The sequence below is a fragment of the Acomys minous genome (genome assembly GCF_964271855.1).
Source record: "Acomys minous genome assembly, chromosome: 3".
NCBI classification, from domain to species: Eukaryota; Metazoa; Chordata; class Mammalia; order Rodentia; family Muridae; genus Acomys; species Acomys minous.
In genome coordinates this window covers 10,009,599-10,032,461 of record NC_140485.1, presented here as the reverse complement: position 1 = coordinate 10,032,461, position 22,863 = coordinate 10,009,599, and the positions used below count along the sequence as shown (strand labels likewise).

The 22,863-nt window shown below is 37.7% G+C and overlaps 1 protein-coding gene across 2 annotated transcripts in view; it reads left to right on the top strand.

Moving 5' to 3' along the window:
- Positions 1–22,863, top strand: part of SPTLC3 (serine palmitoyltransferase long chain base subunit 3) — a 104,427-nt gene that overhangs the window by 13,453 nt on the left and 68,111 nt on the right. The window contains exons 2-4 of one of the 2 annotated variants that reach the window (XM_084774557.1): positions 10,700–10,885; positions 18,820–18,974; positions 19,570–19,718. In XM_084774557.1, coding sequence (XP_084630683.1) covers positions 10,700–10,885; positions 18,820–18,974; positions 19,570–19,718 — 490 coding nt within the window. The remainder of the gene's footprint in view (positions 1–10,699; positions 10,886–18,819; positions 18,975–19,569; positions 19,719–22,863) is intronic. The other variant, XM_084774558.1, reaches the window with a different exon arrangement.

Below are 22,863 nucleotides of genomic sequence, written 5' to 3'. Positions count from 1 at the left end.
TTAAGGATTCTTATAGACATACAGATCTTAATTAATAGGAACTAATTAATATCTATTTATTAATTAAATTAATTTATTTATATTGATTTAAATTAATTATAACTGTACTTAAGGATTGTTATAGACATACAGATTTACTGTTAAAGTGAACTTAAAATTTACCTTTGCTTTAAGATTTACTTTTGTTCTTTTAAAAAATATCATTAATCCTCACAATAGACACTCAGGTTTCACATGTAAGTAGCCAATGTTTGGAAAGGTTAGATAATAGTCTACACCTGGCAAACTGTAACAAGCGGATCTTCTAACTATTAATGCCACATATGCATCACCATATCCTTCAGCCCTGATGCCCTAGTGCTGTCAATCAGACATAGAGCTTGGGGATTTCATTTACTCTTTTGTGCTTGAATCCAGTTTCACATTGGTAGGTCTATAACCTTAATCAAATAGCTTGATTCTTTTTGTCCTTCAGCTTCCTCATTTGGACAGTGGGGATGCTAGTAGTGCCCGCAACGGGCTGCTCTAAGAAATAAATGCATTAACATGTGCAAGTTCCCAGAAACGTACCAGGCCCCAAGAGGCAAATACTCAATAAATATGCTATTTTGTAAATGTTTACACATGCAAAACACTCTCCAGTTTATAGTCCCATCCATTCTTTGAGATGTTAACATAATATGGTAAGACGATACATATTGGAGATGCCTGAACACACCGTTGTAAACACTTGAATAAAATGCCAAGTCCTCAAGTGAAATGAAATGGAATGTTAGCACACCCCTTTCATTGCCATGGGGTTTTTGGTGATGTCAAGGCATGTGATGTGAACAGGTCCCTGAAATTGCTAGTAGGAGAGATATATCTTTCTATAAGTCATTTTGAGATCTTAGGCAAGTGGCTGCAGTTGTGTATCAGTTGTATCCTATACAAAAACAAAACCAAAGGCCACATCAACAGTAAAAAGAGGAGTGTTCAAAGATGGTGTTTTTCTGGAAAGGAGCAAAAGGTTCTGTTTTAAAAGACATAGGAGTGAATAACTGTGGTATTGGAGTTTGACAGACATATAAACGACTCTTTCACATTGTTCTGCCTTTATTTTTTTTTTGTATCAAAACTGGAATTTTATTTTTTATTTTAAAAATTTAATTAATTCTTTCAGAATACAACTAAATTGTTATCCCATCATTTGTATCTTCCCATTCCTCCCTCCCTCCCGCTTTCACCTTATTTCCCTCACAACTGGAATTTTATTTTATTTTTTTTTATTATTTATTAATTCATTTATATTACATCTCAATTGTTATCCCATCCCTTGTATCAAACCAAACCTTATAAAAAGCCTGGGATTTAACATTTTTTATCATTCAATGGGAATGACTTAGGGTAAATGGGAAAATACCACAAATGGCAGGACTTGGGCTTAGAGTTGATGGCTAGGACAGCTAATCATATTTTTCATTGGGCTTATGCTTGCTACTGGTATTCTTATTGGGCCCAGTGGACAAGGTATTCACAAACTCAGAAATAAAAATTTCAGTCTGAAAAAAAATGATTTAATAGCTAAAATTAACAGTTTTCTTGCATCAGTAAGTTTGGGGCCCTTTTATTCTTGCCTTGCACCTTACAATAGTTTGGGATCAGAAACTGTAATGACTAAAAGTTACCTGTGTTTCCTACCCTGGTTGATATGTAGATGCAAGTAAAAGCTTATCAAAATAAGACTTGTTCTGACTTTTTCCTATATTATGTGACATATAATAAGAAAAAGGTAATTATAGTTTGGACGCAAAGAAACAAATTATTGTGAATTTGTTGCTTGAAGGCAGATACATACTTTCTATAGTTTTTCACAGATAATAAGATAGTTTGTTGCTAAACACAAAGTGAAAAGCTTTAAGGACATGATCAACAATAAAAGGGTGATCAAGGTTTTGTGGGGTGTCAGTAGTGAAGAGGAAAGTGCAAGGAAATAGATGTCTGAAACAAAGAACCAGTTCTCAATAAACACAGAACGAGAGAACAGCATTCAAGTCCAAAGAAAAATAGCAAGTTCTCGATCAGACTTCTGCCAAGGAACACTCTTCATTTGGACTAGCCACAAGCCACAGGGGTATGCCCCAAGTTCAGTGTCTTAGCCTCAAAGAAGAGAAGAAATTGCATCAACTGATTTCAGAGAAAAATGTTATTTGAAAAATGCAAAGATTCCCCAAGCTTCCAGGAGCCCTACTCATTTAATAACTCAATTAGCTGAGCATCACTGTGAAGAAATACCTCAATACACACCACATATTGATATTCAAAAGCTATGTCTTCTGTTGCTTCAGTTTAAGAGACTATCCTTGGGAACAGGGTGTCATCATGTCAGAATCAATTGAATAAATTGGCCCCCTTGAGTTTTCTTCCACAATGGGCACAGAAGAGATATAAAATTACTACCTATGAAACACTGAATCATTGAATATATCAACACTGTGACAATTCTTTCTCCATATGATGTTCCAAATGCACCTTTGAATACACATATCTGGTTAGGCCATTAATTGCTTAAATTCCCCAGTAGCTTCCTGTGTCGGAATCTCAACAGCAAGCCTTATTTTTATTTCCCCTCCCTGCATAATCTGTTTAACCTTCTCTTTGATAATCCACCCATAAATAATTCCTGGATACCTAGTTTACATCAGGAGCTGCTCTAGGCATTGGAACACTAACAGCATATGAGTGGAGGGGTCTCTTCTCCAAGAAATGGCATCCCCCCCATACCTTCCCATCACTATTTTGCAAGCCAAGTCTCTCTCTCTCTCTCTCTCTCTCTCTCTCTCTCTCTCTCTCTCTCTCTCTCTCTCTCTCTCTCTCTCTCTTTTACACACACACACACACACACACACACGCACACGCACACACACACACACACACACACACACACACACACACACACACTGTAGCTATCCAGCTCTTTCACTCATGAAGTAGACTTTGTTCCTGATAAATTACTACAGACCCTCCAGTTCTCATTTTGAACACTGCTTTGTTGAACTTACCCTTTTTCTTCTTTTGGATCAGGTCAGAGGCCAGCCATGTTTGTTCCACAGAATCATCATTTATGACCACTATACGTTGTATGTATGAATATCCATCTGAATTTCCACCTAGGCCAGAAGTTGGCAATAATTCTCTTTAAATGGACAGATAGTAAATATGTTCTGCTCTTTAAGTTATTTGGTGTGTTACAATGCTTGACTTTGTCATTGTAGCACAAGAGCAACCATGAACAATACATGGGAACAAGTGTCTCAAGAATTGGCCCATAAGCCACAATTTGCCAACACCTAAACAATAAAGAGTGTAAATGATTCATACATGACTCTTCCAGTATGCTCACCATAAACTCCATGCTATTACTGTACACATGAAATGTGGCTATAACAATTAAGAATCCAAGCCTCTATATTTTTAATTAGTTAAGCTTAAATGCAACCAGCCATATCTGGCTACTAATTGTATGTACTGGGATCTAGAAAAAGAGTTGGGACAGAGTAGACATTCACTATGTACCTGTAGACAAATAAATAAATGGAAAATTCTCCATATACATATTTATGTATATATATATATAATCATATATACCTATATGTATATAGGTGTATGATTAATGACCAAATCTCTTATTTCTGTTTTACTCTTGTTAATACAGTTGGTTAGCTAATACTCCTGAATACATCTTTCCCTCTACTCTTAAAATAGGATTATTTTGGGTTCATGTTTCATCTCACTACTAAATATGAATTTCATGAGGATGGAAATTCTAAGATGACCTTCCTGAGTAATCTTTCCATGACTAACACTGACATTTAGTGAAGTCTTTTTAGCCACTAACAGTCACTGGAAGAGGAGAGTGACATCCTAGCGGCTACTTTAACTCTGAATTGTGTTCTGGTCTGTCATGTCTCAAGAGTCTAACTTCATGTTTCATGTGGCTTCAACGCTGGTGTGTGGAATTGAACATTTCAATTCAGATATGAATTTTTCCAGCTTTATAGCCTGGGCCATGTGATTAATGCCCTGTTTGCCTCTTAGTAGACAAAAATAAGTTTTAGATTTTGGTCATAGTGGGTAGTATAGATGTTTTTCTGGAGGGATATGTTGAGTCTCAAACTTCTTCTGAATCTTTCTTTTTGTGTGTTTGTTGTTTTGTTTTGTTTTTCAAGACAAGGTTTTTCTGTGTAGCCTTGGCTGTCTCAGAACTTACTCTGTAGACCAGGCTGACCTCAAACTCACGGAGTTCCAACTGCCTCTGCCTCTGCCTCCTGAGTACTGGGGTTAAAGGTGTATGCCCCCAGTGCCCAGGTTCTGAGCCATTCTAATCATAAATACAAATGTGATTTTGTTAATTAATAAATTTAATTTTATGGGTATATAGAAGAGAAAAGCACAGAGAATTAATGAAATATAGTTGGCCTAATTTTACTATTTTAAACTTTTATGTTTATTTTTAAAAACCAAAATGAAGTTTTAAACGTTATCAGGCTCTAAACTTAGGACTTCATGTGAGCTAGCCACACCCTGCATCTAAGCTATAGCCTTAGCCATGAAAAAGAAGGAGGAGGAGGAGGAGGAGGAGGAAAAGGAGGAAGATATTTGTCTTATTTGTACATGTTACAAAAACATTGAATTTCTTAGTATATAAGCCACCAAACCTCAATGCTGCAATCCAATCAAAATTTATTTCTCACTCATAAAAGACTCTACTACTCCACCCATTTTTTAAGGAATTACAAATGCTCTTCAATCTTTAATACATCTCTTCTGAGGTTACTTTAGCTAGCAATATTAAAACAAGAAGATAAAAGAGAATAGTGTATATGCTAGGTATAGAAATGGTACTTTGTTTTTTTATCTACTTCATATTAATTAGAATTCAGTCATACTTGTCAGCAAGGGATGTGAAATACGTAAAATCACTGTCATCACTGAAAAAGAAATTAGGTCGCATAAATAGTCTTTACCATACTGACAATAGTAGTAAAATATTTCTAAACTGTTCATGAGAGACAACAAAAGTTACTTTTTATTTTAAATAAATGTAGGTTTTAAAGTAAACCTTATTTTAAAAATATAATTTGAATATAATAAAAATCACACACCACAATTAACCAGACCCAAAGTCTATATATCTCAATAAATGTTTACCTAGTTAAAATACCCATGCCTAAGCTGTGAAGCCTCAGAGAATCTAACCAATAATATATTTATGTATGTAGACAAATGTTCATATGGCTACAGTATAACCTGTAGAAAAAATAGAAGAAAGGTTAAATATTAGGTGATGTGGAAGGACAGAATGCATGTATAGACATGAATTAAGAAAGCAGATATAAAGCAATTTGTTTTTCTAGTTATAATGCTTCCATGATTTTTAAAGTAGATAAGTAAATAAAATATATTTGATAGCGAAAGTGTAAGTCCAATTTAAGGTTTATATTTTCAAAAGAAGGTATTATCTTTGCAAGCAATATTTTTGAAGTATGTTTATTAATAAATACAATTTTATTAAATGGCTTGTCGTCGATATTTTTGCTTTGTGTGTGTGTGGTGTTTGGGAATCAAACCCAGGTCCCAGGGTCCTAGGCATTTTGGAGTGTTTGTGAAACAGTACTGGAGTGCAGTATGATGAGATTAGGAAAGTTCTGTGTAGCAAGAATGTTTTCTGAACATGAAGCCAGAACTAGTCATACGATGTCAATGGGCATCTGAGTGTAGATGAGGCTATGTATGTGGAAATGAGGGAGAGATAGCAAGAATAACAACCAAGGTGGGTGGGGGAAGTGACAACTGTCACAGCGTGAAAAGTGCTTGAGAACAGGTAGAATGTCCAGTAGGACATGAACGTCGTTTCACGTTGCATAATGGTTAGAATGTGGAAAAGTAGGATCTGGCAGGGCCTTAGCCTCTTGCTAAACAATTCAACTTAATGGTGAAAAGTAATTCCGCAAGACAGCTTCAGGCACGGCATGGGGAAGGTAGAAATCGGCTGGATGTTAAATTGTTTTAGCTTTAATATGAGTATCCTGCTTAAAAAGCTGATCTAATCAGTGAACAATGAGAATGACAGAGATGCCTCCCCTCGCTCTCATTTCGTGGCTGTTACACCCTGCCATCCCCCAGGAGTTAGAAAAAAGGAGAGAACTCTTTCAAGCACCATATTGGTTCGCCATTATTTCTACAGGAGCACTTTGGAAATTATGGGATGAACACTGCATCAGTGTTAGCACTAAGGCGTTATCTTTTGCAGGATAAACATTTAAGGACTCATGCTGTAACAAAGGGCCCAAGATGGTGAGAGCAGTAGTCTAGGGCGAAAGGGATGCCCATCTCCCCTAAAGTGCTCACTTCATTCTCAGGCTCTTTCTCTCTGCCGGTTTCTACATGCCCTTATCTTCTTGGTTCATCATTCAAACTCTTGATTCATTGCTCCCTGGCTGATGAAACATCCCCTCTCTCTTCTGCATAATGTTAGGACATCTTTCTCCAAATTCCCACAGCAACCTCAACATTTCTCTGATATTTCTGACTCTTTCCACCTGGGTTCTGATGGAACATTAAATAACAAACACCTGTTGAGGCTTGGTTGGGTTTAAAATACAATTAAAATAATAATAACAAAACATGACAGAGATAATTGATGCTATTTTTGTATGGTATAAAATTTAAGTTGTATTCTACATTATCTTGCATAATAAAATATCCTACTGGCCTAACCTCCAGATTGTTGACCACTCTTTCCTCTACTCTAACCATCCCATTGGAGTCTACTAAATGAGAGGCTTTGCTTGGATTTTTATCAAGTGAAATATCTCTGCTTGGGATTTCTAGGCTGAAGAACTTTATTTGGGTTATTTTCCTAAGCGCTTTCTTCTATTAATTGAAACCACAGATTTAAAAGTGGCAGATTTTTCTCTAACCTGTCTTGCTTCCAAATAATTGAGACAGAGAATATTTTATTTTTTCAACAAGCTTCAATGCACAATAACAGAGAAACTTTTAATCTATTCTAATTATCTAAAATAATCTAACTATTTCCTTGTCAAAATCCCTAAAATACTTTCAGTTAGTACTGGTCTGCCTCACCTCATGGCCAAAACACTCTCTCTCTCTCTCTCTCTCTCTCTCTCTCTCTCTCTCTCTCTCTCTCTCTCTCTCTCTCTCTCTCTCTCTCCCTCCCTCCCTCCCTCCCTCCCTCCTTCCCTCCCTCCCTCCCTGGAATCAGAAGTCCAACTCTATTCTCCTTCTGATCAGCTTTTATTGACAAATCATAAAATACATGGGGAGCAATGTTCACACAAATTGATGCAGAAGAATCTTATTCCCACTTCTCTATTGAGTGTTTGATTTGGTGAAACACTACTGTCATGCTTTTTTTTTTTAATTTCTTTCAGCATGTCTTCTTTTGGTATTTTGAACATAATTGTGCCATGTATGTCTGTCCATAACTTTATTGTGACATTTACCTTTGCTTTCTGGTTTTTTGGTTTTGTTTGTTTGTTTGTTTTTCTTTTTGTTTGTTTTGTTGGGTTTTTTTTTTAAAGTTGGTTTTCAACTACTCACTGAAGTCACTTGCTTTTATCCCAAAGAGCTTTATTTTCCTTCTAAGATGCATAAATCTTTCCTAAGTCCAACGCCTGGGTCATTCCCTTGAGCAGTTTCTCTTGTCAACTCTTCCTTACGCTTTGTATAGGTTATGTTTTCCTATTTCTTTACCTAGCTCATGGTTTTTTTTTATTAACTGAACATTTAAAATAATAATACATTGTTGCACTTCTGCATAAAAATCATATCCTGACCCAGAGTTTGTGTATGTTTGTCTGTGTGTGTGTCTTTGTGTGTACATTTGTGGGTCTGTGTGTGTATTCTTATGTGTATGTCTGTGTGTCTCTGTGTGTGTGTGTGTGTGTTGTGTTGTGTTTCTGTATGCTTGCTTGCTTTAGTGGCTTCCCTGAACTACTTTCATAAGACTTCTGGTCTCAGAACACAAAGCTCTAACACTGCTCATATCTGCCTTTATATGTGCATTGGAATGAAAGTAGCTACAGAAACACTCCCTATTTGTTATCTTTCCTGGCCATTCTGGCGAGCTACTGGTCATCACTCTAAACCGCTCGTCTCCACGCTTACCGGGCAGCTTCTCTTATTGACCAATATCCCCACAAGGCACAAACTACCCCATAACCTGATTCAATCACAATCATGACTTTTTCATGGGTATATTTTTAAAGCCAGCCTTTGAGATTTGCCCCAAAAGGGCTCTTTACAGCTGTGCACTTCCCTGGTTCTCTCTGGAAAACTGGCACCTGCCTACAGTTTAGCTTGCAACTTGTGGAGCCACTGTTGTCTTCTACACTGCTTATCACTGAAGCTTCCATTTTAAAGATTTTATGGTCAAACTCTCCCCCTCAGTAAAGTCAATAAGCCCTTGTATTATAGCCAACTGCAGAACAGTTCCTGTGTCTAGGGTTTTATGAGCAGTACTCTAAAATACAGTAACCTCTGAAGGTCTTGGCTTTCCTCTTCTACTGTGGAAGTCATATCTGTCTAGTGAGGTAGGATAGGGAGAACTGGGCTGCAACACTCACTGCAAAGCCCAGTGTAGTTTCCATCCTGAGAATGGGTAGTCAGTGGAGGAGGGCAAACTCCCTATCTCTTAGCCACATTTGCACGGAATTTAACCTCCATGAAGCAGCACTGGAGCTTGGTAAGAAGGCTGACAGATTGGCATCTCCTCCTGCCAGCTTGGAACTCAGCTAGGGAAGGAGAAGCCCCATCTTTATAGCCACGCTCACTCAGAGGGAAACTTTCTCCTGTTGAGAGGTGAAGTGAAAAAGTTGGAGGAGGGGTAGGCTATGGCTTACTACCAGAGACTTTCGCTAGTCTTTGAGGGATATTCCATAGATTATCTTGAATAAGTACTACATCATTTTAATGTCCTTACAATTTCCAAAAACTTTGCAAATTTGTATTCTATTGTTTATTTTCACCAGTTATCTTAATTATTCAAAGAATCTATGAAGTTCCCATAATACTATTAGAAAAATGGATTTATACACGCGCGCGCGCACACACACACACACACACACACACACACACACACACACACCTTCTATACTGAATGCAGAATAATATTTTAACAAAGTTTATATTTTATGTCATTCACAGTGGTTTGTTTTTCCACTCAGAACTCACTTGACTGATGCAATATAAAGAGATATAGTTCCTGTGTTATCCCTAAAGGAAAGGTTCAGTGACAGCTCTCTATTACAGTGTGTGAAACTCTGCCTGCATTCCACTGTATAGAAGACAGTGAGCCTCACCCTCTGGATTCCGTTGGCATTTTACCATCCTAGAGTGGATGTCATAGCTATGCGACCTGTTCCAGTAGAAAACAGAAAGCCTGACGGTGTCCCTTGATCCTCATTGTCAAACGCATTCTCATGCTTAAAACCTGATGTAGCAGTGTAATGGAGTGTGTGCCATGTCCCATGGGCTTTCTGGCCTGGAAAGCAATTTACTTGTAGATGGTAGGAGAATCTACAGAATTCATTGATTTTAGATCTCTCTCTCTCTCTCTCTCTCTCTCTCTCTCTCTCTCTCTCTCTCTCTCTCCTTCTCTCTTCTCTCTCTCCTGTGTTTGTGTGTGTGTGTGTGTATGTGTGGATACGTTGTGTGTTTACAAGTATATGTGTGTGTTTGTGTGTAGGTGTGTATGAGTGTATCTATCAGTGTGTGTATGTATATGTTTCTTTATGTATGTACGTCAGTGTGTGTATATATGTGTGTGTGTGTATCAGTGTGTGTGTATGTGTGTTTTTGTGTATGTTTGTATGTATGTCAGTGTGTGTGTGTGTGTGTGTGTGTGTGTGTGTGTGTGTGTGTACACGTGTGAGCACTGAGGGTCAATCCTAGGGCATGCTAAACACAATAGAGCTATGCTCCCTCACTTCTCATCTTAAAAGAGAAAAGAAAAGTCCTTTCTAAAAGCTTTGACTGACTTCAGTTTAATAAATGAATATAATAAAGAAATATAATAATGGAACTATCTGAACTATCTTATCCATTAACCCACCGAGCAAATATTGGTGAAGCTAGTATGAGAAAGTCAATGTAACAAGAACTGGAACAGGGTGATGCTAAAAGTCTCTCCACTAAGACATTAATTCCTAAAAGATAAAGATGCTTGTTTGTTTGTTTCATAGACACAGTTAAACTTAGCTTTATCTATAAACCATACCACGTACAGAGATAAAACAGTAGCGGGTTTTTTTTTCTTTTCAACCTGAAATAGCACTAAAGAGTGGCGATTGTTCCTACCTTGTACTTGGCTGACTCAGGTAAGGCCATGAGCCCGAGTTCATAATGAAGAAGTAATTCATGGAGCTCCACTTTGGAATCTTAAGAGCATCCATTCCTCACTAACTTCTCACCAAATGGTCCGTCTACTGAAATTGTGTGTATCAATTATTTCATTATAGGCTATAAAGTAAATTTATGTTTGCACTTCTGAATAATCAAGTTCCACTATCATTCAAGAAGTTTTAATACTTTTAAATGTGTTCATCAAATTTTAAAGGTCAGAAGTTTAAAATATAAATATCATAGTCTATTTTAATAAGAAATTGCTAATCTTTTATTTTCTTTGTGTTTTCAGCAAAAGAGAAAGCCACATAATTGCGATAAGTCCATCTCTCAGCCCCGCCCAGAGCCACCACTTTATACCATCATTTTAACTCACATGGGATATGCAATTGGAACCCTATTTGGCTATCTCAGAGACTTTATGAGAAAAAAGGGAATAGAGAAATGCAACGCAGCTGTAGAGAGAAAAGAACAAAAAGTACGTATGTTTGCCTCTCTGCATCTGTGTCAGGATCTACCCTTCTTAAGAATAATGAATCAGATAATTTGGTTTGGTTGTGTTTACTTTCTTGAGTTTTTTATATATTTTGGATATTAGCCCTTTGTCGGATGTTGGGTTGGTGAAGATCTTTCCCCAATCTGTAGGCTGTCGCTTTGTTCTGTTGACAGTGTCCTTTGCCTTACAGAAGCTTTTCAGTTTCATGAGGTCCCATTTATTAATTGTTGATCTTAGAGCCTGAGCTATTGGTGGCCTGTTCGGAAAGCTGTCTCCTGTGTTAATGAGTTCAAGGCTCTTTTCCACTTTTTTTCTAACAGATTTAGTCTGGTTTTATGTTGAGGTCTTTAATCCACTTGGACTTTAGTTTTATGCAAGGTGATAGGTAGGGATCTACTTGCATTTTTCTACGTGTAGACATCCAGTTAGACCAGCACCATTTGCTGAAGATGCTATCTTTTATCCATTGAATGAATTTGGTTTCTTTGTCAAAAATCAAATGTCCATAGGTGGATTTACTTCTGGGTCTTCAATTTGATTCCACTGGCCAACTGGCCTATTTCTATGCCAGTACCGTGCCGATTTTACTACTGTTGCTCTACAGTACATCTTGGGATCCGTGATGGAGTTTCCTCCAGAAGAGCTTTTGTTCTACAGGATTGTTCTAGCTATACTGGGTTTATTTTTTTTCCATATGAAGTTGAGAGTTGATCTTTCTAGGTCTGTAAAGAATTCTGTGCATGTTTTGATAGAGATTGCCTTGAATCTGTAGTTTGCTTTTGGAAAGATGGCCATTTTTACTATGTTGAGCCAAAGAAGAAGAAGAAGAAGAAGAAGAGGAGGAGGAGGAGGAGGAGGAGGAGGAGGAAGAGGAGGAGGAGGAAGAAGAAGAGGAGGAGGAGGAGGAGGAGCAACAACAACAAAAACAACAACAACAATGAGTCAGGCACAGAGCCTAGAAAGAAGGATGTCCAGGAACTTCTCAGCATAAAGTTCATTTATCTCCACTCACTAAGCTCTATGTGTCTCTGACGTATTTGTGGCCTTGTTTTTTCACAAACATTTATTGGAATACTATTAACTGCCACAAACAGAAATTAACGCTCCCTGTTCATGACAATGTTACATTTAGGCAATATTTCTATAACGCATATGATAAAACACCATTGTAATGATGAATGAGCCAATGTGAAATATACCAATGAAAGCAAGGATACCTAGGAGGTACTATTCTAGACTCAGTATCATGTTTGCGCTATTCTAAAATAAGAATATGTATCTGAGTAAAATGTGACATTTTAATTTCAATTAGGTCAGGGTTTCTCAACATTTGCACTACTGGTATATCTTTCTAAATGATTCCTCTGTTTGGACAGACCTGTGCATTGAAGAAATTCAAACAGCGTGCCTGATCTCCAGACACCAGAATTGCCATTAGCACTGACTGACACACATAGTAATGATTAAGTCCCTCCATTTAGAAGAATTTACCTAGCTATTTTTTTTAATCTATTTTGCCTTGTTTCTCTACTGAGCTACAGAGTAAATGGAAAGATATTCAGAGATCTATCATGTATGTAAATATATTTAGTTCTTTGAGAAAGTCATACACATTTGGTTTATATTCACTCCCTTTACCAACTCATTTCTACCTCCCTCCATATATACTCAACTTTGTGCCCCGCCCCCCGTTTTTATTTGCTATAACCCATTAAGTGTAATTTGTGACGTCCAAATATTTTTGGATGTGTGTCCTTTTACTGGTGCATGGTCAACTTACCAGAAGCTACACTCTTAAAGAAAACTGTCTAATTTCCAATGACTATTCTTTTTTGTGAGAATGAGCAATGTTGTATTCTAAACACCATACTGGTGGTACATAGCACACAGACCTCTTATAAGAAACTAGCTACAGGAAATAAGTTTAGAAAGAGAGCACATTCATGAATTGGCAATGGAGAAATTTGAATGTTTTCCTCAAAAAACATAAATGGGTGCTTTTATTACTCTCCTTTCCCCTTTTCATAACCAAATATAAGAACTCATTAACTCAACTTTTGTTTTCTTACACAAATGCCCTCAAATTGATTCCAAAACGTAAAGGCTTTTTTATTTGCCTAAATAAGAATACTTGCCTGCCATAAGTTCAGATTTGACCATTTGGTGCTGAGTTAGTGGCATTGTTTCTGTAGGTTTACAAGGTAAAGCCTTACTTAAGGAAGTATGTTACTTTGGGGCAGGCTTAGGGAGCTTAAAGCCTTACCCTACTTCCTGTTTGCTCTCCCCACTCTCTTTTTGTAGGTCAAAATGTGAGTGTGCGGCTTCCTGTTTTTGCTGTGGTATCTGCCACTTGCTGCTAGGTCTCTCTGCCATGATGGAAGTTTAGCCCTCTGCACCCATAAGCAAATTAAACTGTCCATTTTTTAAATTTCCCTAGCTGTGGTGTTTTATTACTATAACAGAAGAGTAACTAATTCAGCTTGAATAATCCCTTTTCCCTATACTGACAAGGAAAAGGAATACAGAGTTCCAAACCACACTCCATGATTACAAAACAGGCTTAGAGCTCTTGGTAAAATTGTCAGAAGACTCTAGAAAGAAAAAGGACAACACAAACAGCCACAAATTCTAAAAGTTTTGCCTGACTTCTCCATTTTCCTCTTCGTTTTTGAGTACTTTCAACAAGTTTCTCTGGTTGCCTGTCTTTTTAATTCAAAACAACTTAGAATTGAAACGTAAAGACCTTGCAAATGACTATCACAATAAAATATCTAACAAGCCAACTTAGCAAAATACGGGACTTTTCAGCAGGTGTAATGACTGAAAACTTTCAAAACATCAAGCACAAATTCCGCCACTCTACATCTCTCAAGTACCAATGATCCTGATATCCAAGCGCCTCTGTGAGATCTGGCATATAACATGACACAAGCTTGGTGTAAAACTCTGTAGTTGAAACACTGTCTCTACAGTACATCTAAATAGTGTTGATTCCTGATCAAGTATATCACAGACATCTCTGGCTGGGCTGCACTCACCTGAAGCAGAGAAGATTCGACAAATGGCAACTGTATAAAAATGTAAATGGATGTTCACTTTTATATGAATTATAATTTGTCCTGAGTCATCTATGTTATGGATCCTGAAGCAATTGCAAGACAGTCTCAACGAGGCTTTCCCCTAAACAATATGAATGATAGGGTCCCTTAGAGTATGGCAGATGGCTCAGGCACTGATCTTTCTGTGTGGGCCTATGAGGGTCTAGTGAGACTCTTGGGGTATCCCTAGGAATTGAAATTAGCCTTCAGTTTTTGAGTTAGTAATATTAGACTAGTGCTTTATAGCCTTGGTTATTCATTGAAATCAATGGAGCTTAATAGAGAAATGATGCCTGGGCCTAACGCAAGCACCCCCCTCCCTCCTGATTTAACTACTTGAGGTAAAGCCTGGACAAAGAGGTATATACAAATGTGCTGGATATAGAAGCATATTCTGCGACCAAAGCTGTGAGCCATACTTCAGGACACTGCTTCTCAAGTTTGTGATGGATACAAATTAAAGGATGGTATTCACAATCTAATGAAGATTCCATAGGACAAAGATCCCTTATTTCTAGAAATGATCACAGGAGAAGCCAATGCCTACTATTCCAGAATCTCTCCCTTGGAAGTTCAGCCATTGGCAGTACTATCTTTTATTGTCCCTGGCTGCTCCTCTCCTTTCACATATCCATCTAGGGACCATCTGTTCCTTGAATGATGGTCCATATATGCTTTATTAAGGTGGTAGTTTTTTGAAGTCCAAATATCAATGACTAGCAACCGATGATAGGGATGAGTCAGATTGGAGCACACATCCTAGTCAATTGATCTGGCCAAAGGGTTTGTCTACCAGCTTTCTCCCTCTAGTATTTCTGCCCACCCCTAACCCTATGATCTCTTCTCAACAGAAACCCAACATGACTCTTTGAAAACCCAAGTCAACCCACATCCCATCTTTGTCCAGAACTCTCTAATTTCTGTCCAAGTTGCTAACTAAAAAAGAGACTTAAGGGAGGCTCCACAAAATGCAGTCCCTTCTTTTGTCTCTAGTTTATCTATTTTGCCACTCTCCACCAGCTCACTCTACTTCAAACACTAAGATCTTCTGGTTCTTCCTCAAACTTCTCCTGCTCCTCTCACCTACCTCTGGGATTTTTAATTTCCACTTCCCTCTTCTTAGAATAATCTTCCCTTCCCTATAAAGCTCACTCCTGCCTCAACTGTCACTGTAAAACCAATAGCCAGTCAGCAAGACGGCCCAGAAGGTAAAGGTGTACAATACTCATTGACCAATGTGTCTGTTTTTATTTCAGTGACGTGCAGTTATTACTATAACTCTGTAATATAACTTGAGATCATGAACACTCCAGCAGTGTTCTCACTGTTCAGAATTCTCTTGGCTATTCTGGGATTTTTGTGTTTCTATGTGAAATTTAAGACTTTTTTCTATTTATTGGGAGAATTGCATTGGAATCTTGGTGGGAATTGTATTCAATATCTAAATTGCTTTTGGTATAAGGGCCATAACCCCAATTCATAAGCATGAGAGGTCTTTCCCTTTTCTATATATCTTCTTATATTTTTCTTTAATGTCTTAAAGTTTTTATTATTCTAGTCTTTCACTTACTTAATTAGATTTATTCTAAGATTTCTTCTAGATTATTATCAATGGGATTTTTCCCCTGATTCCATTCTCATCAGTATGTGAAAGCTACTGACATTTTATATTAATTATATATCCTGTTACTTTTCTGAATGTATTTAGCAGTTGTATAAATTATCCAGTAGAGTCTCTAGGGTCTTTTATGTATAGAACCATATCATCTGTAAATAAATATAGTTTTCCTCATTCTTTTCTATTATATGCATTTCACCTCTTTTTTCTTTTGTAGAGAGAACATTAGAGATCTTTTTCTCTGGATGGCATATTCTCTGTATTTTCTTTAGCGTCAACTCAAGGAGTGAGTAGTAGATCAATAGCGCAAAGATCTTCCACAATGGCGGTCCCATGACCGTTTCTCAGGAAACTAACTCCATACTTTGAAGAAGAGCAGAGATAATGATGATGACAATGAAAAAGCTCATTTCCAATTACCCAGTACATCCCCCATTGGCTGGAGGATAAAGTTTAATTTCAGGCAGCTGTATAAGTCTTCTTCACTCTATACCTAGGCAGCACTGTGTATCCACACTGTAGGAGAAGCCAGAGGGTGGTCAGAGGCCACATGAATCATAACATTGGCTTTGACTTTGAATGACATGGATTCTGAACAAAGGACAGCATGATATATCAGATGGCTTACTCTTAGTCATTCTTCTCATATGCTCTCTGTATTTGTATCTAGAAAACAAACCAATCACATTTTTAGCCTTCAGAATTATTCAGAGTTATTATTCATAGCCTCATTCTACCCGAATGCCACGTACAAGGTTCTTTTTCCATAAAGTCTCCCCAATTCCATCAGCAAGTTGTGATTCTCTCTCCTGCTCCGATTCTGTGAACGCACAAATGCACTTGGCTTAGGTCATAGTTACAGGTTTTGTGTTTTCTGCCTAACATCAACTATTAGGAGCCAAATGATAAAAGTCATAGATATTCTGCTGTGAACCTCAGCTCATCTGAAGATCGTCACATTCATGGGTGACAGTTTGTAAAAGACCATAGGCTGCTGTCTCTGCCACAAGAAAAGGCTGGTATCTTCACAACCTTGTCAGCTCAGTTCCTGGCCCTCAGCATGTCATGGCTAACTATCTGCCAATAGCAATGTTCCAATGGGTCTTCATTCAAATCCTTTTCTCAAATCAATATCAAGTTTCTCATGACAAGTGAGGATGCCGGATAGTCCACATCCACCCGTCCTTCTAACAGCACAACTCATGAGTATATTTAGATTTTTTTTAAGCAATACTAATATCTCAACTATTTTTTCCAACTGTATTGCTTGAACATCAGCACATTCCAATCCTATTGCTGGAATAACACTTATGGATAGGAAAAAATCCTTTTTGTCTTTGCCACTTTTCCATGAATTGAGATAGCATCTTTGTTATCCTTTATTACTTGCCTGCACCGGGGACTAAATATAGGACCTTATATATAAATTCTTCCACAGAGATACTTTGCCAGCCATTTAATTTTACTTTTGTTTTTCTGGTAGAGTCGCATTAAATTGCCAAGGCTAGACTTAAAATTATTTTGTAGCCTAGGCAGGCTTTGAGTTTGCAATCTTTTTTAAATGTTTTTATTTTTTATTAATTAAACATTTTTTATTTTTTACATATACATTTATATTATTACACATATATACATTGAACTACCTATAGCAAGAAGAATCATGACACAATCAGGAATTATATAAATGTTACATTCATAGTGTTTTGACTATTTGTATTTGACAGCCTTGAAGAAAACATCTTTCCATCTTGGTGCATCTAAAATTCTGAATATAAGTCAATCTCCCATCACATCTTGATAAAACATCTATCTAGACCTAAAAACATCTTAACCCCTAAACAACTAAACTTCACTGTAAAACTAAGCTACCTGGTCTTCAGCCCCATTAGAGACTTGAGAAGGAATAAACTTCATTACCCCGAGTATGCCAGGAGTGCAGGTTAGTAGCTTTCTAAATGAGAAGATGACAGAGACAGTTTGCTAACTGAATAGCTACCCAAAACTATCTATAATGTCAGAGCATCTTCTTCAGCCTTCTGGCCCAATATATCTAACAGACATATTTGTGAGGCAGGAACTTACCCTGTCTTGGTAGAGCTTTGCCATCGACTCTGCCTGCATCCAAGTTTGCCCTTTTTTAAGGCAGAATTCTGTCAATTAGCCACATACTACAGGATAACCACACTACAGCACAGAGACTGAAACATCAAACAAGAGCAATGGATGATGAGGACCTGGACCCTCTGCTCAGTGTAGCAGCACAGTCTTCCTGTGGATCCCAAAATGTAGAGAGTAGGGACTACTTCAGACATCCAGTATAGCCTCTGAACTTAGTTCACTTCCCCATGGCAGGATGGCCTTGCCAGGCTGCAGACGAAGAGGTTACAGGTAGTATAGGTGAGACTTGATAGGCTGAAGTCAGATGTTAGGGAAGGAGGGCTCCCATTCTGGAGGACTAAGGGAGGAAAGGAGAGGGGATGAAGGAGGGAGGGGGAATCAGGAGGAATGAGGATACAATCGGGATGTGAAGAACTTAAACTTCAGAACAAGTAGGCAACTTATATTATTAATCCCACTATATGGGAACAGCTCTGAGACTGGCTGAGACATGAATGCCTAGGCATAGACAATGCTTCTTGTTGGCTATGGAATTAGATGTCATTCTTCATATGGCATGAATGAAGATTTACAGATGTCTTTTTTTTTTCTGCTCATACAAAGAGCAGAAAACCAGCCTTAATTATTCTATGCATCACACACACCTTATACACTTCATAATTTTAGGACTGTATAATGCTTATGAGAAATTATTTGCTTTCCGAACAAAAGAACTGGACACTGACATTGAACCAGACCTGACAGGATGCATTCCTCTCAGCACGCTAGACATCCTGTATCCTGAATTTGCAAGCTTTCTAACTTGGCCTCCTAAGTAGCTAAGATTACAGACACATGTGCCACAGAGCCCACATTTTTCCTTTGATATGTAAAGGCATGGAGACCCCATGGTTTTGTGAGTTTCATTTGCTCCCACATACATCTACCCTTGCTCCAAAAAAAAAAAAAAAAAAAAAACCTCTTTGTTGATTAACCATGCTCTTCCACTCCTCTCAGATTTCAATTGCAAATAAGATCTTTTTTAAAAAAGAAAAACAAGAAAGGCCAAAGCTAACCTTCTACCTCTACTTCTATCATAACAGGATTTTGTGCCACTGTATCAGGACTTCGAGAACTTTTATAAGAGGAATCTGTACATGAGAATCAGAGACAACTGGAGCCACACTGTCTGCAGTTCCCCGGAGCCCTACCTGGATATGATGGAGAAAGTCTCTGATGACTACAACTGGACATTCAGGTGAAGCAGCCAGCCGGAATGACTTGATGAGTAAAGTCTCTTTCACGGGCATTTTAGCATGGATACAATGTTACCGATCTGAGAATCTCAAGGTGTAGACGAGGCTGATCTTCCACTACTCAACCCTTTGCAATTTCTCATGATGTGATGGAAGCAAGATAATGAGGTTTTCAAAGTGGTTTCCTTACACTTTAACATTATAATTAAGGCAGAGCCTGTGTAATCAGCAGATATACAGCACACAGAGCCAACCTTGAAAAGTGTTTGTCAAATCTCTTGTTAAATACTTCCCTCCTGTTTGTTCAATGATAGAATCAGTGGTGGCTTTCTCCTTTAGAAGGTTTTGTAGCACTTTCAACCGTAATTTGGGTGTCATAAAATCAGTCATTCAGGGAAACCCAGTGCCTACTATTACAGTGGGGACAAGGAACTTTCACTAATGCTTTGCCTTACTATCAGGTTATATTCTTCTAATTAAAAAAAAAAAAAGAACACTTTATGTCAAGAACAGTACAAGATAAAATGGAAAAGAATATGAGGCAGTAAAATATTGAATGAGATACGCCCATGTCTTCACTTCCTCATCTTCCTACAGGCATACTGGAAGAGTTATCAAAAACGTCATCAACATGGCCTCCTACAACTACCTTGGGCTTGCAGTCAAATATGATGAGTCGATGAAGACAGTTAAGGATAGTATAGAAACATATGGTGTGGGTGTGGCCAGCACCAGATGTGAAATGGGTAAGTGCATGGATTAATTAGGAATTTTGTCCTTTTGAGTCTCAGATTCATGGTAATGCACATTAAATTAGGATTGTGTTGAGGTCGTGTACCTCAAATAAATGTAACAAAAATGAAGAAGAGGGAAGAGGACGAGGAAGAAGAAGAGGGAGAGGAAAAGGAGTAGGAGAGAAGAAGAAGAAGAAGAAGAAGAAGAAGAAGAAGAAGAAGAAGAAGAAGAAGAAGAAGGGGTTATATAACCATTTGTATATGTCACCCATCTACTTTTGCCATAGAGTTTTTTAAGTATCTGCTAAATTATTCTGAACAGGTCGAAATGGATCGTTCATAACCAGACTTCTATAATATCAACTATCATGCCTCCTTCAGGACATCCTTTTTCTTTTCTTTCCCTCGTTTTTTTTCCTAATGACATTCATCACTGATTAAAATAATCTTGTTGTTGTGTGTACATATGCATGTCTCTACTGCACAAATGTAGATATCCAGATCAGAGAGATTGGCTTTGTGGAATGCTGTAGTAAATGAATGGATGGATGGATGGATGGATGGGTGAATGAATGAATGAATGAATGAATGATGGGTACAAAAACATAATGCATACTTGCTCTTGCAAAACGTTTTACAACTCTTCATCATGTTGGGCTTTGTTTTTTACTTCTTTTTTATTCTTTATTTTTAAATTTATTTATTTATTCACTTTACATCCTAATCATAGCCACCCTCCCTCCTTCTTCTCCCAATCCCCGCTGCCTTCCCTGCCCCTCCCTCCCACACACCTACCCACCCCAGCACGCCAAGGCACATGCATCGGGACTGAACACATCCTCTTCCCCTGTGTGGAAATGAAACAAAACGCATGTAACAACCTCGTCCTCAGGGACAACAAGAACTCATCTCAACTTGATGATTTGTCCACCCTTAAAAGGGAGAGAAAAAAAAGGTAGACATGGTGGTGGCACGTGTCTTTTATACCAGCACTTGGGATCTCTGTGAGTTTAAAGGCCAGCCTGGTCTACAAAGTGAGTTCCAGGACAGCCAGAGCTACACAGAGATACTTTGTCTCAAAATACCAAAAAATAAGTAAATAAAAGTAAAAAATAAACAATAAAATAGAGAAAGAAAGAAAGGGGGGTTGAAAACCTGCTTAGTTTAAACAAGTGCCACTTAGGAACATTTCTTCAACTATAACTGCAGCTTTGAGGTGTAGCCATCAATGCTTTCATTTCCCAAATCATCAAAATGAGCACATTGCATTACTTAAGACTCAACAAAAAAAATAAATAAATAAAAGGATGACCTAGATGTGTATTTCCATCGAAAATTTCATTTGTGATGCTCACATCATTAGTAATTGGCAACCTTGCTGGAGCCTCTTTGTGTTCAGTGTAAGAACACAGCCCTTTGCCACTAGTCTATAGATAGGCATCCTTCCCTGTACCATGGCTTCCTGGCTTGTCCTGTACTATCATTCACTTCAGTCATCAGGACATTTTTTTTATGTTTTTTGCCAAGTAACTTGAAGCTAAATAGGAAAGATATAGTTTCACTAATTCAGGCTTCTGAAGAAATGGCTGGGTTGGAACAGCAAAAGGTAGAAACCAAAACATACTTTAAATAAATATTAACTTAAGATGTTCAAGTTTCTCAGGTAATGAGTAGTTTCTAAGGAATTGTTAGCAAGAAGATATCTTTTTTTTTTTTTTTTGGAGTGACTTCTAGGGGAGTAGGCTAGGGGTGTAGTTCAGTGGCAGTACTTTCCTAGAGTGCATAAGACCTATTAAAGCTTTTTTAGTGAACACAATTTTATATAAACCAATGCTGAACACATGTTTTAAAACAATTGGCCTCATTATATAAGTTACAAAGATTCTCCACTCCAATTATTTTACTTATATAGCAAACCCCTTCTTCTTCTTCTTCTTCTTCTTCTTCTTCTTCTTCTTCTTCTTCTTCTTCTTCTTCTTCTTCTTCTTGGAAATTCTGATTAATAACATGTCATTGCCTTACTCTCAGGTCTCTTTATTGTTCTTTAAGGGTCCTTATAAGGAGAAGGATACTCTCAGAGTAATTGTTTGGGAATAAAAAAAAATAAAGGCATGTAACTGGCCTTCCTTTGACAGCACTAGAAATTATTCCCAAGACAATTTCAATTTGCACAGATATCTCCAAAAGTGTAGAAACTGGCCCTATAGATTCAACAGAGCCAAGCAAGTACAATACATCAATGCAACATAACAATAATTTTTTTCATCAGCACAGTCTGTGCCCCAAAAGTGACACCTGGAATGACTAAGTCAAGATTCACAGAAGTTGATAATTTGCAGATAAATTTCTTCCTCCTGACTTGAGAGGATAAAACACACAGTCCAGGCATATTGTTAATGACATGCCATTCAAAATTTCTAGAGTCCATGTGCTGAAAAATCAAAATTAAGACTAATTCTCCTAGGTATACTATATTTCTCCTAGCTAAAACCAGAGGCCTAATTACCTGAGCATCACTAAGTAACCCAGGGCCTCTCTGGTCTGTACTCGTGGAAGTTAAGAGTAATGTTTCCACCTTTACTAATTTGACAAAAAGAATAAGAATTTGTGATACGGGAAGAGTATATGAAATTATAATTCTGGTATCCATAAATAAAGTTTCACCCACCACTACCTCTCTTCAACTCCTAGGGCCCTCACCTGAACTCACTCATGGCTTATGTCTACTTGAGTCAGGAGGAAAGCCATCAGGGATACAAGTGACAGCAAATATTGGCCTGGGTGTGGTGAAGAGGGAACATTGATGCGCTGTTGGTGAGGGTGTAAACGAGTGCAGCCACTTTGGATATCAGTCTGGAGGTTTCTATGAGAGCTAGGACTCAAACTACCCTAAAACCTAGCTTGCCACTCCTGGGCATATGCCAAAGAACATTGTATCTTACTACAGAGACACTTGTAGATCTATGTTCACTGTTGCTCTATTTACAATTGTGGAATCAATTTATACCCATTAACAGATAGATAGATAGATAGATAGATAGATAGATAGATAATGAAGTGAAGAATGTATAGATAATAGAATTTCACTTGGATGTAAAGACAAACAAAATCATAAAACGTTCAGGGAAAAATTATACTGAGGGGAGTAACCTAGTCT